We start from the raw sequence: 14,640 nt of genomic DNA on the forward strand, positions 1-14,640 counted from the left end.
TTCATTTGAAACTGTAACTAACTGCTAAATATTTTCATGTCATCTCAGGTGGAGTTTGAGGACGGGTCTCAGGTGCTGGCAAAAAGAGAAGATGTCTATACTTTAGATGAAGACCTCCCTAAAAAGGTGAAACGTAGACTTGTAAGTATTAGACTTACTGGGCAACACATAAACTGTTAACCATAAGTTTGATAGTTAAATGACATGAAAGGGGAAAAAAAAAAGTGCTTGCCATCTGGAAAGCTTTCTTGTTTACTAATTTTTTCATGTCTTGTTTTTCTAGTCCACGGCCTCAAGCATGCGTTTCCAGGACGCCTTCTTCACCACGCAGGGGGAGCGGAAACGGCAGAGAACACCCAATTCACGCTTCCAGAAAGACTATGTGGCCCTGCCAGGCCTCCGTACAAATGCCAAAAGCACATGGGAGCAACGCAGCCACAAAGGGAAATGAAGTCATGGTGAAGGATCAATGACAAAGGAATGCACTGAATTACCAGTGGATGAAGAGGGGAGGCGGTTTGTGTGTCTGTGAGTGTATGTGCGAGTGTGCTTGTGTGTAAGTGTTTTGGATCTACTTCCATCTCAACTGTTGCCCTCACAACTTCCCTGCAAAAAGTTCAGAGGAATCGTGTGAGGGAATGGGTGATTTGGGTTAGGTGGATGTTAACTTGCGTGTGCTTGTACATTATACATCAGTGATGGGTGATTGTGACAGGCTGGAGAAGAATTGGACAGCTGGACTCTTACAGAATGGGTTAACGGAGGGTATTGTTGCCTCAGTTGCCTAGTGCTTTCACATCCGTCAGGGAAAATAAACGTGACTTACATTTGTCACATCACCCTTTTTTGAAATAAATGACAAACCTTTTTCTTTGTACATGAAAAATTCAAAGGTGAGATTTTTCTAAATAGCTTGTCTATGGTAGCTTTTTTTGGGGTCTGTTATTTGATTTTGAATATTTATGCACTTTGCTTGTAGTATTTTCCTCATGTCTTACCGTTTCTCCCTGCATGTTAAACATTGTCTCCTAACTGCTCCTGCTGGAGTCCAATGACACTACAATGGCTTCCTCTCCGCATGTTTTTCCATCCATATGGACAAAAATCTATTGAATTAAAATAATTGACATGTTAACCCCTTCATAAAGGGAAAAATTCAGAAAGGAAGCCATACCTTTGTGTTGGATTCTGTGCACAATTAATGTGAAATGCTACTGTTGCTCTGTTGAATGAAACACATTGTTGAAATTATTTAAAATTTGTATTTATTTTTGGCTTGCTATAGTTAAAGTATTGCTAACTGCTGTAAGGAAAACAATAAAAACTTATGTTTTTTTTATTAAATTGTCAAGTTATTTCAAGTAATTTAGTTGGTAAGAATGGAAAAGATGGTTTATGTGACTCTTGAATCTATTAAATTTAGGTAATACATTTGATTCTAAAATTGGAACAATTTGAATAACTGATTTAACATTTTTATATAAGGTACTTTTTGTATAGTGATTTTAAATAACATGTTTTCTAAAAGATATGAATAGGAGTATATAATATAAAGGAAAGTCCATAGAATCAAAAACTTCAAATCCTTTTGAACTGCTATGTTGAAAGAAATTTTTAAGGTTGGTGAACATGTGTGTTATTGTACAGATAGTGTTCAATGTCTTTAACAATTAACTGCCTGACCAGCATTTACTAACACTGAAGGATATGGAGCAGCGTGTTCCCAGCAGATCCTGAGGAGCCTGGCTGGAACAGGCAGGGAGTGGAATCCAGGAGGTACAGTGCCTTGAAAGTATTCGGCCCCTTGAACTTTTCGACCTTTTGCCACATTTCAGGCCTCAAACATAAAGATATAAAACTGTAATTTTTTGTGAAGAATCAACAACAAGTGGGACACAATCATGAAGTGGAACGAAATTTATTGGATATTTCAAACCTTTTAAACAAATAAAAACTGAAATATTGGGCGCAAGAATTATTCAGCCCCCTTAAGTTAATACTTTGTAGGCCACCTTTTGCGCGACATTACAGCTGTAAGTCGCTTGGGGTATGTCTCTATCAGTTTGCACATCGAGAGACTGACATTTTTGCCCATTCCTCCTTGCAAAACAGCTCGAGCTCAGTGAGGTTGGATGGAGAGCGTTTTGTGAACAGCAGTTTTCAGTTCTTTCCACAGATTCTAGATTGGATTCAGGTCTGGACTTTGACTTGGCCATTCTAACACCTGGATATGTTTATTTGTGAACCATTCCATTGTAGATTTTGCTTTATGTTTTGGATCATTGTCTTGTTGGAAGACAAATCTCCGTCCCAGTCTCAGGTCTTTTGCAGACTCCATCAGGTTTTCTTCCAGAATGGTCCTGTATTTGGCTCCATCCATCTTCCCATCAATTTTAACCATCTTCCCTGTCCCTGCTGAAGAAAAGCAGGCCCAAACCGTGATGCTGCCACCACCATGTTTGACAGTGGGGATGGTGTGTTCAGGGTGATGAGCTGTGTTGCTTTTTACGCCAAACATAACGTTTTGCATTGTTGCCAAAAAGTTCGATTTTGGTTTCATCTGACCACAGCACCTTCTTCCACATGTTTGGTGTGTCTCCCCAGGTGGCTTTTGGCAAACTTTAAACGACACTTTTTATGGATATCTTTAAGAAATGGCTTTCTTCTTGCCACTCTTCCATAAAGGCCAGATTTGTGCAGTATAAGACCGATTGTTGTCCTATGGACAGAGTCTCCCGCTCAGCTGTAGATCTCTGCAGTTCATCCAGAGTGATCATGGGCCTCTTGGCTGCATCTCTGATCAGTCTTCTCATTGTATGAGCTGAAAGTTTAGAGGGACGGGCGGGTCTTGGTAGATTTGTAGTGGTCTGATACTCCTTCCATTTCAATATTATCGCTTGCACAGTGCTCCTTGGGATGTTTAAAGCTTGGGAAATCTTTTTGTATCCAAATCCGGCTTTAAACTTCTCCACAACAGTATCTCGGACCTGCCTGGTGTGTTCCTTGTTCTTCATGATGCTCTCTGCGCTTTACACGGACCTCTGAGACTATCACAGAACAGGTGCATTTATACGGAGACTTGATTACACACAGCTGGATTCTATTTATCATCATTAGTCATTTAGGTCAACATTGGATCATTCAGAGATCCTCACTGAACTTCTGAGAGAGTTTGCTGCACTGAAAGTAAAGGGGCTGAATAATTTTGCACGCCCACTTTTTCAGTTTTTTATTTGTTAAAAAAGTTTGAAATAGCCAATGAATTTCGTTCCACTTCATAATTGGGACCCACTTGTTGTTGATTCTTCACAAAAAATTACAGTTTTATATCTTTATGTTTGAGGCCTGAAATGTGGCAAAAGGTCGAAACGTTCAAGGGGGCCGAATACTTTCGCAAGGCACTGTATATTAAATGGCATGGCGAGGCTGCAAAAAGTGTTGTACTCCCATGGAAACCATGTCACGGCCTGCTTCTTAGTGATACTGGAGCCAAAGTAAGAAGTGATTTTTTGGATGAAGATGCAAAAACAAACCCACAGTGTATAAACTCCAGGACTCAAGTGGTGTATCATGCGCATGTCCTTTATGTACAATCATGCTGCCCTCAGTGGTGGAAAGTAACTAAGTACATATACTCAAGTACTTTACTTAAATACAATTTGTAGGTATGTTACTGCACTACTATTTAGTTGCAAATATTGTACGTTTGACGCCTTTTTTTTTACTAATTTAGGATAACTGCTGAATAAAGTTTTAACATCCATTCTGGTTCTGAAACAATGTAAAATTTCCAATTGGATGGTTTTTCTAAACAATAAATTGGTGAAGACTAAAGGCTAAATTTCCATGTCTCAGCATATGTTGAGCTTTTGCTCCCCAAACCATTTTATATAGATTTCCTTAACATTTAAACAATGACATACTGACTGGTGAGGCATTCCTGCATCCTAAGAAGAGCGTAGTTATTGACTTACCTCTACAGTGCAGGTGCAGCAACTCTGGACTCATAGACTTAAGCCTTAGCTCAATGTGTTTTTAATATAAATGCTAGAATAGTAATAGAAACCAAATAATATTGTGAATTAAAATGAAAAAATGTCTTTCTGTCTTTTTATATTAGTATAATATAGCAGCCTAATGTATGATCCCTCAGCCCCCTTTTTGTGTTCACTGTCCTGTGAGACAAATGTTTACCCTTTAGGGTTAACAGGAGGCTAGAAAGAGCTGCATTTCTTTGTCCTGCTATGTTTATATATATTATCACACTCAAGTTAAAATGGTTTGTTTCTCATGGACTTTGTAATTTAGGTAAATAAAACCCTTTATTAGCACTGTGTCTGTGGTTCCTCAACAATGCCAAGTTGATTCTAGAGCTTCACCAACAAAGGGATGCCTTTCCTGTGTACATGGTACTACATAATGTTGCTGAATTGACACAGGATCATGATAAGAAGAAAATGTGCCCAGAAAGTCAAATTTAGAAGCTTAGACTGAGCCTTTTTAGAGCATCATACACAGTCTAATCAAGGAAATGTTGAAGTGGTGAGAACTGAGCTGATGACACAGCTCATGGCAATTTCTACCCCAAAGACTGAGGAGCGAGCATCGAGGAGCGAGCATTGAGGAGCTATAGCCGAGGAAACACGAGAGCAGCCTTCCCGGAAGCCGTGCAGCTAATAGGGTTGCCAACTCCACCCACACAGCTGACGAATTCATGTGACGCTTCAGAGGAAAGGACGTCTCATCCCTCTAAAACACATTTGCATGTTGCCTCTCGCTTCTCTCCCATGATTTCCTCGCGTCCCTCTTGTGCCTCCTCGGTGGGAGGGACTAAGACCCGAGGAAGAGAGGCAAGTGGGGGAGTCAGGGATGCAATTTAAGTGACATGAGATGCAGCTGAATACTGATCTTAAATGTCCTGCTCGAAGCCCAGAAGCAAGATGGCCTCGCTACAGCCTGGTGGAGAAAAATTCGCCATGCCTTTACAATGACAACACAAACATGAATGAGCAAGGCCCTTTCAGACTGTAGCCTCAATCGGTTTCCCTATATGGATGGAAAAATTACTGCATGTGCATGATGCTGAAATAACATTAGAGACACATTTTTTAGCAACATTATCCTGCTGAAACTGTACTTTTACAGCAAATAACAAACCATTTTTTTCTAGGTTAGCTCCATCGTCAGGTCAAAATTTATAAGCAAATACACACACACACACACACACACACACACACACACACACACACACACACACACACACACACACACACACACAGTGGTGGAAACAGCACTATTTTTGGGCATACAGATCTGTTACTTATGTGAAAGTAATAATACAACATTGTGCAGAAAAAAGGTCTGTCAGTCAGTGTTTTACTTTTATAGATGATGGTTTCGAATTAATATTACTGCTGCATTAATGTGCATGTTTATTTTAATGCTGTTTACTGTTGTTTAAGGTTGTACTAATTTGAACTACTTTATATAACGTTGGGCATTTTAATCTACAGCAATGCATCATATTCTATAATATATATATATATATATATATATATATTCTATAATTTTGTTTTCATCCAAAATTATGTCTTTAATTCAGTTTTAATCTTTATTATTTCCAACCATTCTATTTAAAGGATTACTAGAAAATGCATTTCCTGCAGAAAATGCTTGTGAAAACTTCTAATTGCCTAAGAAGAAGGTGAATAGTTGAAAAAGGGGGAATGGTGTTAATTAGTTCAAATTTCATTGAAATGTTGAAAAATAAATATTATTTATTATAATTATTTTATTTATTATTATGTTTTTTTTTAAAGAAAAGTCATAGTATAGCATGTCGAAATTTCATAGGTATGTCGAAAAAAGTGATAAAAAAGTCATGGTATAGTTTATCGAAAAAAGGGATAAAAAGTCATAGTATGTCGAAAAAAGTCTTAGTGTAGTATGTTGAAAAAAGGAATATAAAAGTCATTGTATATCGAAAAAAGTTATAAAGTCATAGATAGTTTATCGAAAAAAAGGGATAAAAAGTGATAGTATGTTGAAAAAAGTCTTAGTGTAGTATGTTGAAAAAAAGAATATGAAAGTCATGGTATAGTTTGTCGAAAAAAGTCATGTCGGAAAAAAGTGATAGTATAGTATGTCGAAAAAAGTGAGAGTATAGAATGTTGAAAAAAAGTCATAGTATAGCATGTCAAAAAGTGATTAAACAGTTATAGTATCACGAAAAAGTGATAAAAAAGTCAGTATAGTATGTCCAAAATTGTTGTATAGTATGTCCAAAATTGTCAAAATTGTTGAAAAGATGGTAAAAAAGTCATAGTATAGCATTTCGAAAAAAAAACAATAAAAGTAGTATGGTATGTTGAAAAAAATCATAGTATAGTTTGTCAAACAAAGTCATAGTATAGGTTGTCGAAAAAAGCCATGAAAAAGACATAGTATAGTATATCGAAAAAAGTCAGAGTATAGAATGTTGAAAAAAAGTCATGGTATAGCATGTCAAAAAGTGATAAACAGTTATAGTATGTTGAAAAAAGTGATAAAAAAGTCAGTATAGTATGTCAAAATTGTCATAGTATAGTATGTTGAAAAAATTGTAAAAAAAATCATAGTATAGCATTTCAAAAAACCCCAATAAAAAGTAGTATGGTGTGTCGAAAAAAATATATGTCATAGTATAGCATATCGAAAAAAGTGATAAAAAAGTCATAGTATTGAATGTTGAAAAAAGTCATAGTATAGTATAACAAAGAAAAGTAATAGTATAGTATGTCAAAAAGAGATAAAAAAGTAGCTCACCTAGTAGAGCTTGCACCCCATGTACAGAGGCTCAGTCCTTGCTGCAGCGGCCGCCAGTTCAATTTCAAAATGCGGCCCTTTGCTGCATGTCATTCCTCCTCTCTCTCCCCTTTCATGTCTAAGCTGTCCTATCAAACAAAGGCCTAAAATGCCAAAGAAAATCCTTAAAAGAAAATCTCTCATATATAGTATGTTGAAAAAAGTCATAGTGTAGTATGTTGAAAATTGTCATAGTATGAAGTATGTCAAAAAAAATCATAGTATAGTATGTTGAAAAAAGTGATAACAAAGTCATAGTATTGTATGTCGAAAAAAAGTCATGAAAAGGGCCAGCCCAGACTGAGAATCAAACCTGGGTCCAAATCTGCATTGCCTACTTGCTGGTGCTAGTTGGAACAGTGCTAACAACTGAGCCACTATGTCACTAAAAGTAATTGTTGAAAACAGTCATAGTATAGTACATCGTAAAAAAGGGAGAAAAAAGTAATTGTATAGAATGTCGAAAAAAGGGATAAAGTCGTAGTATAGTATGTCAAAAAAAGTGATAGCAAAGTCATTTTTTTTTTAAAAAAAAAAAAAAAATTTTTTTTAAAAAACCTTCTTGTTTTAGTTTTTGTTGTGCTTCTGTTTACTTGCTTTTGCCTTGAGCAGTGCTAACCACTGAGCCACTGTGCCACCAAAGAATTTATGTTGAAAACAGTCATAGCATAGAATGTTCGAAAAAGCCATTACAAAGCCATAGTATGGTATGTCGTAAAAAGTCAAAGTATAGTATGTCTTAAAAAGTCATAGGATAGTGTATTGAAAAAAGTGATTAAAAAAAAGTCCTACCATAGTATGTTGAAAAAGTCAAAGTATGTTATCTCGAAAAAAGTCATTGAAAGTCATAGTATTTGTATGTCTAAAAAAAGTAATGTAATGTACGGACTGGAAATTGAACCTGGGTCAGAGTCTGCAGTTACTACTTGCTGGTTTGTTGTTAGAGCAGTGCTATCCACTGTCCCACCAATTAAATTATGTTGAAAACAGACATAGTATGGTATGGTGACAAAGTCATAGTATAGTATGTTGAAAAAAGTGATTAAAAAAAAGTCAAAGAATGTTATGTCATCAAAAGTTATTGAAAGTCATAGTATTGTATGTCGAAAAAAGTAAAGTCAAGGGCCAGCCTGGACTGGGTATCAAACCTGAGTCAGACTCTGCAGTGACTACTTACTGGTTCATTGTTAAAGCAGTGCTATCCACTGTGCCACCAAATAATAGAAAGTCAAAGTGTAGTATGTTGAAAGAAGTAATAAAAAAGTCATAGTATGTATGTCGAAAAAGAATTCGTAGTATAGTATGTCGAAAAAAGTGATAAAAAAGTCGTGGTATAGTATGTTGAAAAAAGTCATAAAAAAGTCATAGTATAGTATGTCTCAAAAAGTGATTAAAAAAAAGTCATAGTACAGCATGTCGAAAAAAGTGATAAAAAGTCATAGCATGTATGTAAAAAAAATCATAGTATAGTATGTGGAAAAAGTGATAAAAAAGGCGTATGTAGTAAGTATAGTCCGTCGGAAAAGTCATATTATTGAATGTTAAAAAAAATCATAGTATAGTATATAAAAAAAGTCATAGCATATAGATGTTTAATAAAGTGATTACAAAGTCATAGTATAGAATGTCGAAAAAAGTGACAAAAAAGTCATAGTATAATATATCGAAAAAAGTCTTGGTAGAGTATGTCGGAAAAAGTAATAGAATAGAATGTTAAAAAAACCATAGTATATTATATAAAAAAGTCATATATATCGAAAAAAGTGATAACAAAGTCAAGTATAGTATGTTGAATAAAGACATTAAAAAGTCAAAGTGTAGCATGTCGAAAAAAGTCATAGTATTGTATGTCGAAAAAAGTGATAAAAAGTGATAGTAAAGCATGTCAAAAAAAGTAATTAAAACGTCACAGTATAATATATCGAAAAAAAGATAAAGTCGAAAAAAGTCAATAACATGTCATAGTATAGTAAAGTATGTTGAAAAAAGCCATAAAAAGTTAAAGTATGGTATGTCGAAAAAAATGTAAGTATAGTCTTTTGACAAAATATATATATGGTATGGTATATAGAAAAAATTGATAAAATTTCATGGTATAATATGTCGAAAAAAGCCATTAAAAGTCATAGTATAGTAATTGAAAAAGTCATAGTATAGTATGTCATAAATAGTCATAGTATTGTATGTCAAAAAAAGTGATTAAAAAAAGTTATGGTGCAGTATGTCGAAAAAAGTCATAAAAAAGTCATAGTATAGTATGTCGAAAAAAGTATGTTGAAAAAAGTAGTAGAGTATATCAACATTTTGACGTATAAATGGTGTATGAAAAGTAAGAATTGTGGCCGTGAGAGCAAGTTAAAGAGAAAGTTTTAAGATGATTTTTTCTCTCCTCTGCACTGCAGCTGTGACATCACCCACACTGAGCAGCCCTTAAAAACACAGAAAAGACCTAAATAAGTACTAAACTTAAACAGTGATTAAAAAGCTGAATTTTTGAGTTTTTTGAATAGTTTAATGTTTGAATGACATCTGTAGGTGAAAGTCTGTGGGAGCAGTAGCATTTAGAAGTGGAAGAAGCTTGAGGAGGATTTAAAGATTGCTCCATTGACTTTCAATGTAAAAAGAAAAAAGCTTAATATTTTAAAAACTATAAATGGTGGAGAAAAGTTGAATACAAGCACAAATGTCATTAAAGAGCTGAACATTTTGATATTTTAATGGTTTTTGTAGCTGAAAGTATGCAGAGGTAGTAGGTGACCGTAAATTGTACGAAGAATAGGATAACAATACTGTGATTCACACAAATATATAAAATGACAGCAGCAGCAGTTATTTCACTTGAGTTTATTTGTAACAAATGAAACTTGTGTCGACAGAGAACAGAAATCCAGACCTGTTTTTCGGTTTTCACGCGCTCCAAGAACCAATGTAAGAAAATAAAAAGCACTTGTTGACTCGGAGCAGATAACAAACCAAAAAAAAGTTTACATTTACAGACCAATTGGAGGTAATTGATCCAAGTAACACACCATTTTTTCCTTTTTATACAATTTATAAACTCCAGTTTTATCCATCTACATTATACATTGGGGGGTAAAATAGAACACCTTCTGTGAAACTTCTCTTTTGTGGTACAACAAATCCACAATGTGATGTATTGCACATACTGCTGTGCCATAAACTGTGATTTCAGGTGCATCCTTTTATTATATCACTCTGTATATCTGATAGATTCTTATTCACTGGTTACCTTAATCGTTTATCTATTTATTCATTTATTTATGCATTTCAATTACTCTCTGTGTTTTGTGTTATTTACATATACACAACCATGTGAGCATTACAGGATCCATCTTTACTGAGTTCAAGTAAAACTCCTTTTGGGGGGGTGGGGGGTTTAAGAGATAATAGGAGGATACTAGTATTAGTGCATAGTACAAAGAGAGAAAGTGCAAGTCTTCCCATAACAGGTGCAACCAAAGGGGCATCTCAAAAGTGGTACCATGCATACAAAAACAACAACAGGGTTACTGTTAGATGGGGGGAAACTGTCAACGATCCCTTATATGGTCAAACATTAATAGAGATACAAAAAAAATGATGTGGGTTCTGTGTTGTTGGAGACGTAGCACCTGAACTTCTCTCAGCCTTTGTCGCTATAAGAAAATAATATATAACTGTAGGCAAGGAATGAGGAACACAGATGAGCAGTTTGAGTGATTTTAGATGGAGGGGGTGGGATAGGTAGATATCCGTGTGGTTTGTTATTTTGCTTTTTCTCCAGACTGACAAAGTTAGCCACTGCTGTTGAGCTTTATATAGATTTCTAAATAGCTGAGTAAGTATGACTTTTCTGAGCCAGCTCACAGTCAGTGCCAAAGTCGTCAGTGTGGCAAACAACTGAAGTCTGAGTGAAAGAGTATACACACAAAGCTTGTGCAAGTGTCCCAGGAAAGAAAAGACAAATGATTTAACTATCCTGCTAATAACCTGTTTTGAAACCACATTTTTTTTTATCTGTAGTTGAGTCTCATGTAGAAGAGATAAGATGACGTTGTTGCTGGATTGAAAGTGATGAGTACAACTATTCGGCCTATGCACAGCCTTCCATACAAAATGTCACAGCCAAAAACAGAACACACAAGATACTTTCACGTACTGTAACACAACAAAATCATATACATAGACATTCAGTTCACATACGTACAAGCATACATACATAAAATACACAAAAAACCCTTTAAAGTAACTTTATCAAAATAGGCGTGTAATATAAGGCACTAGAAATCTAAAATCAAAATACTTATTAGATGCTGTTTAAAGTATGAGTTTGATCATTCGTTGGTTGCCGTGACACACAGAAAGATGACATCATCTACTGGAGTTGTGACATGATAAAAGATCTACTTCCTAAGAGGTCAGAGGTCATCCCTCTGTTTGGACACATCAAACAATGGCGAGAACCATATCAAGCGTAACATCCTTGTGTCTGGAAAATGATGCATCATCATTATCAATTTCACTGTCATCATAATGGCATATAACTGCAGTTAGTGAGTGGACACAAAAATATATAATACATCTACTTATTGCACACTGAATCAGAGAGAAAAGTCACAGGTGAGCATTCCAGTGAGAAAAGTGTTCCTTCCCCACCCTCCCCCCTCCATTCCACCCCGTTTTCTACATCCCTTTCTTGCTCCCTGCTTGAGAAATCTTTGTGAAGCTTATTTGGACACATAAATATTTTTTTTTCTTCATATTTTGCTTTCTGTGCATACTCTCTGTAATTCTATCTGGCTTTCTCCCGACCTGCACACAGAACAACTTGGCGAGATTATTCTCGGGACTTCCTGGTAGCAGCAGGGTGAAAACTGCATCTCTGTCTGCCCCTGGGAATTCAAAAATGGCCATCTTCTCTGACACCGCAGGCCAGATAGAAATGAGGTTGAGAGTCCTGTGTGCATGCGAAATGTGTGTTCTTAAAAACAGAGTGGGTAGAGAATACAGGAGAGTGACACTCAATAGTGGTGTTTTTCATAGAATTGTGAACATTTTCCACACTAAATTTGATTGTACACTTTAAAACAGAACCGCATCACTTAAAAAAAAAAAATCGCTACAGCTCATTGGATTACACAGGGGAAAAAAATGCAACTTTGCTTTTGTATGGTCAGTAAGGACAAAGTCATAAATCTGTAAAAAAAAAACTAAACAAAAAAACAGAACGTGCCATAAAGAATACCCAGTTTAAAAAACAACAACAAGATAGTCACATATCTATATTTGTTCTAAAAAACTAAATTAATGTTTTACTTTGTGGTATGCATTCTAAACCTCTCTTAAGTTTCCCTTATCTTAAATCATGAAGCATAAGGTTGAACTGGTGGTTTTTATTACTGTATGGTAGAAATATCTTCTTTTTCATTCACAAGAAACAAGTCTTTTTCCAAAACAAAACAGAAAAAAACACTTCTTGGTGTCTTTTTTTTTTTTGGGATGTGTTCTTTGTCTTTTTAATACGGTGCTCTGTGTTTTCAGTCTCCTGTTGGCACTTCTCTGGTGCTTAAATGTCCCAGTTCTTTCAGTCCACGAGGCTTCCATAAGATGGATTTGTAGACAGTCCTCAAGATAGAAAAATCTGAATTTCCTGTGACAGCTAAATACTGTACCCGGGTTGGTGATGATGCTACACTGGTGGTGGACAAGGTGAGAGTTCCCCACCCAAACAATGTAAAGCAATCTGGGTGCTCACAAAAGCACTGAAACAAATAAAAAAATCAATATTTGATCAAGTATTCTGATTGGAACAGTGGTTGAAGTTGCTTCTTCAGACTGACCAATGGGTGTGTTTGGGCTGAGGGTGGAAGGAAACACCCTTGTCAAGCAGGTTGCTATGGCTCAGTTAGAGGTGCTGTTTCTGGGAACGGGAAAGCCGATGGTCCCCCTTCACTCTGCATGTGGTGGCAAAAATCTTCAAAGACACATCGCAGCCTAGTGCATTAATTCAGGCCGAAGAAAAGTGCGCTAGGTGGGATGTGGTATGAGAGACGGCCACTCGGGTTTATGTTGCATAGTGATCAAAGCTCCCCAGGTACTCCAGACTGGCCCGGTAGCAGAACTGGTACTGGTCCTGGAGGGAGGCAGAAGAATATTAAGTCAGTGACAGAGAAGACTGAAAATAAAACTGAGAGTTAGAAAGAGAGCATGAACTAGAAGGGAGACAGAGTGATAACAGTGCGGAAGCTCACCTCTGTCTGAACGGTGGCAGGTCTCTGGGTGCGCAGCATCTTGACAGTCTGGAAGATGTCCACCACTCCCTCGTACCTCATCCGCTCCAGCACGATGCTGAGGGTGATGAACACACCGGTCCTCCCTACTCCAGCACTGTGGGCGGACAGGTGGAAACATATTTAGAGCTTGATATATTTAGAACTGTCACATCCGTAGTGTAATAAACTGAAGTGACATGTTCACAATCATATACTGAATAGAAGTTCCTTCCACTGGCTATGTTAGTAGTGACCTAATTCAGATTTTTGCTCACACATGGCAAAGATCAGACATGGTAGGTATTATAAATGTATAAGCAGGAGAAAAAAATAATTGTAGAGCTTTAACAGAGAGGCGGACACAATGCTAATTGTGCCCCATGACTAGGGCGGTGACCTTAAGGCTAATGGCTTAAGATCACTGCCTTATCTGACTGACCATTATGACACCCAGTCTCCAAACCCTCACATCACCCCCAGTTAACCCTCCAGTTTGAATTAAATGAACTGCATTTAAATATCCTAAGCACTTTACAGTTTGTCTCTCATTCACCCGATCGCACACATTCAAACACCAACGGCAGCATACATTTTTCTTTTAGGGTAGGTTTGAACAGGCAACAAAAAATAATTAGATATATACAAAAATTCAGAGCTGTGTATCAGGTCCTACAGCCTAAACATAGAATATTATGTGGTAAGATGAAATCATCCTTTGGTTTGTCAGGTACATACAGTATCTCTGATCAGTGCATATGCCAATGAGAAATCTAAGCCTTTGTTTTAAACTACTATCAACGGCACATAATCTCTTTGAATCTTTCTATAATGTTGTATTATAGTATTTACAGTGTGTCTTTCATTACTACAGTGATCACATGTACAGATGGGTGATAAATTCAAGCAAAAAACAAGCATACAGTGTCTTAGTAAAGTGTTAGGCCACCACAAGTATCTGGGCTCTACTGGAGAAATGAATCAAAAAACATTCCCTCATCTGGTGTTTAAATGATCGTGGTTGAGAGCGCTGTTTAACGGGTCAGTCAAAATTATTCCCATAGCTGATCAAGTCATTTGAGATCATTATTTTCATTCTCATCTGTATTTGTTATGTTTCCTCACTCATTTATTCATCTTTATTTTTTACCTACCTGTCACAATGAATGCAACAAACACAATGTATGAATATATAGAGGTGTTACTGGGAAGAATAAATCTTACCTGCAGTGCACAGTAATTGGCCCATCCTGGCCAAACTGTTCTTTAGTTTTGTGCACCTGGCCAATGAAATCAATGAATCCCTCCCCTGACTTTGGCACTCCTTGCTCTGGCCAATCAGTGAACTGGAACTGACGTACTGTCCGCGATTGGCCGTCCTGGAGAGAGAGAGCGAGAGAGAGAGAGAGAGAGAGAGAGAGAGAGAGAGAGAGAGAGAGAGAGAGAGAGAGAGAGAGAATGTGTTTTATTATTTTTAATCACCAAAATAACGTTAAAGCAGTACAAATGGTACCCTCTTACACACTTG

At 36.6% G+C, this 14,640-nt stretch overlaps 2 protein-coding genes across 38 annotated transcripts in view; one reads left to right on the forward strand and one right to left on the reverse strand.

Moving 5' to 3' along the window:
* Nucleotides 1-1,339, forward strand: part of kdm4c (lysine (K)-specific demethylase 4C) — a 32,371-nt gene extending 31,032 nt beyond the window's left edge. For 9 of the 13 annotated variants that reach the window (XM_039802621.1, XM_039802666.1, XM_039802629.1 and 6 more), the window contains 2 exons: nucleotides 49-141; nucleotides 284-1,339. In XM_039802621.1, coding sequence (XP_039658555.1) covers nucleotides 49-141; nucleotides 284-451 — 261 coding nt within the window. In that variant the 3' untranslated portion in view covers nucleotides 452-1,339. The remainder of the gene's footprint in view (nucleotides 1-48; nucleotides 142-283) is intronic. The other 4 variants (XM_039802657.1, XM_039802675.1, XM_039802721.1 and 1 more) reach the window with 2 other exon arrangements.
* An 8,332-nt stretch (nucleotides 1,340-9,671) lies between these two features.
* Nucleotides 9,672-14,640, reverse strand: part of ptprdb (protein tyrosine phosphatase receptor type Db) — a 176,949-nt gene continuing 171,980 nt past the window's right edge. For all 25 annotated transcript variants that reach the window (XM_039792332.1, XM_039792249.1, XM_039792079.1 and 22 more), the window contains 3 exons: nucleotides 14,337-14,491; nucleotides 13,095-13,230; nucleotides 9,672-12,976 (listed from right to left, as the gene is read on the reverse strand). In XM_039792332.1, coding sequence (XP_039648266.1) covers nucleotides 12,908-12,976; nucleotides 13,095-13,230; nucleotides 14,337-14,491 — 360 coding nt within the window. In that variant the 3' untranslated portion in view covers nucleotides 9,672-12,907. The remainder of the gene's footprint in view (nucleotides 12,977-13,094; nucleotides 13,231-14,336; nucleotides 14,492-14,640) is intronic.

This window comes from Perca fluviatilis, chromosome 1 (assembly GCF_010015445.1).
Source record: "Perca fluviatilis chromosome 1, GENO_Pfluv_1.0, whole genome shotgun sequence".
NCBI classification, from domain to species: domain Eukaryota; kingdom Metazoa; phylum Chordata; class Actinopteri; order Perciformes; family Percidae; genus Perca; species Perca fluviatilis.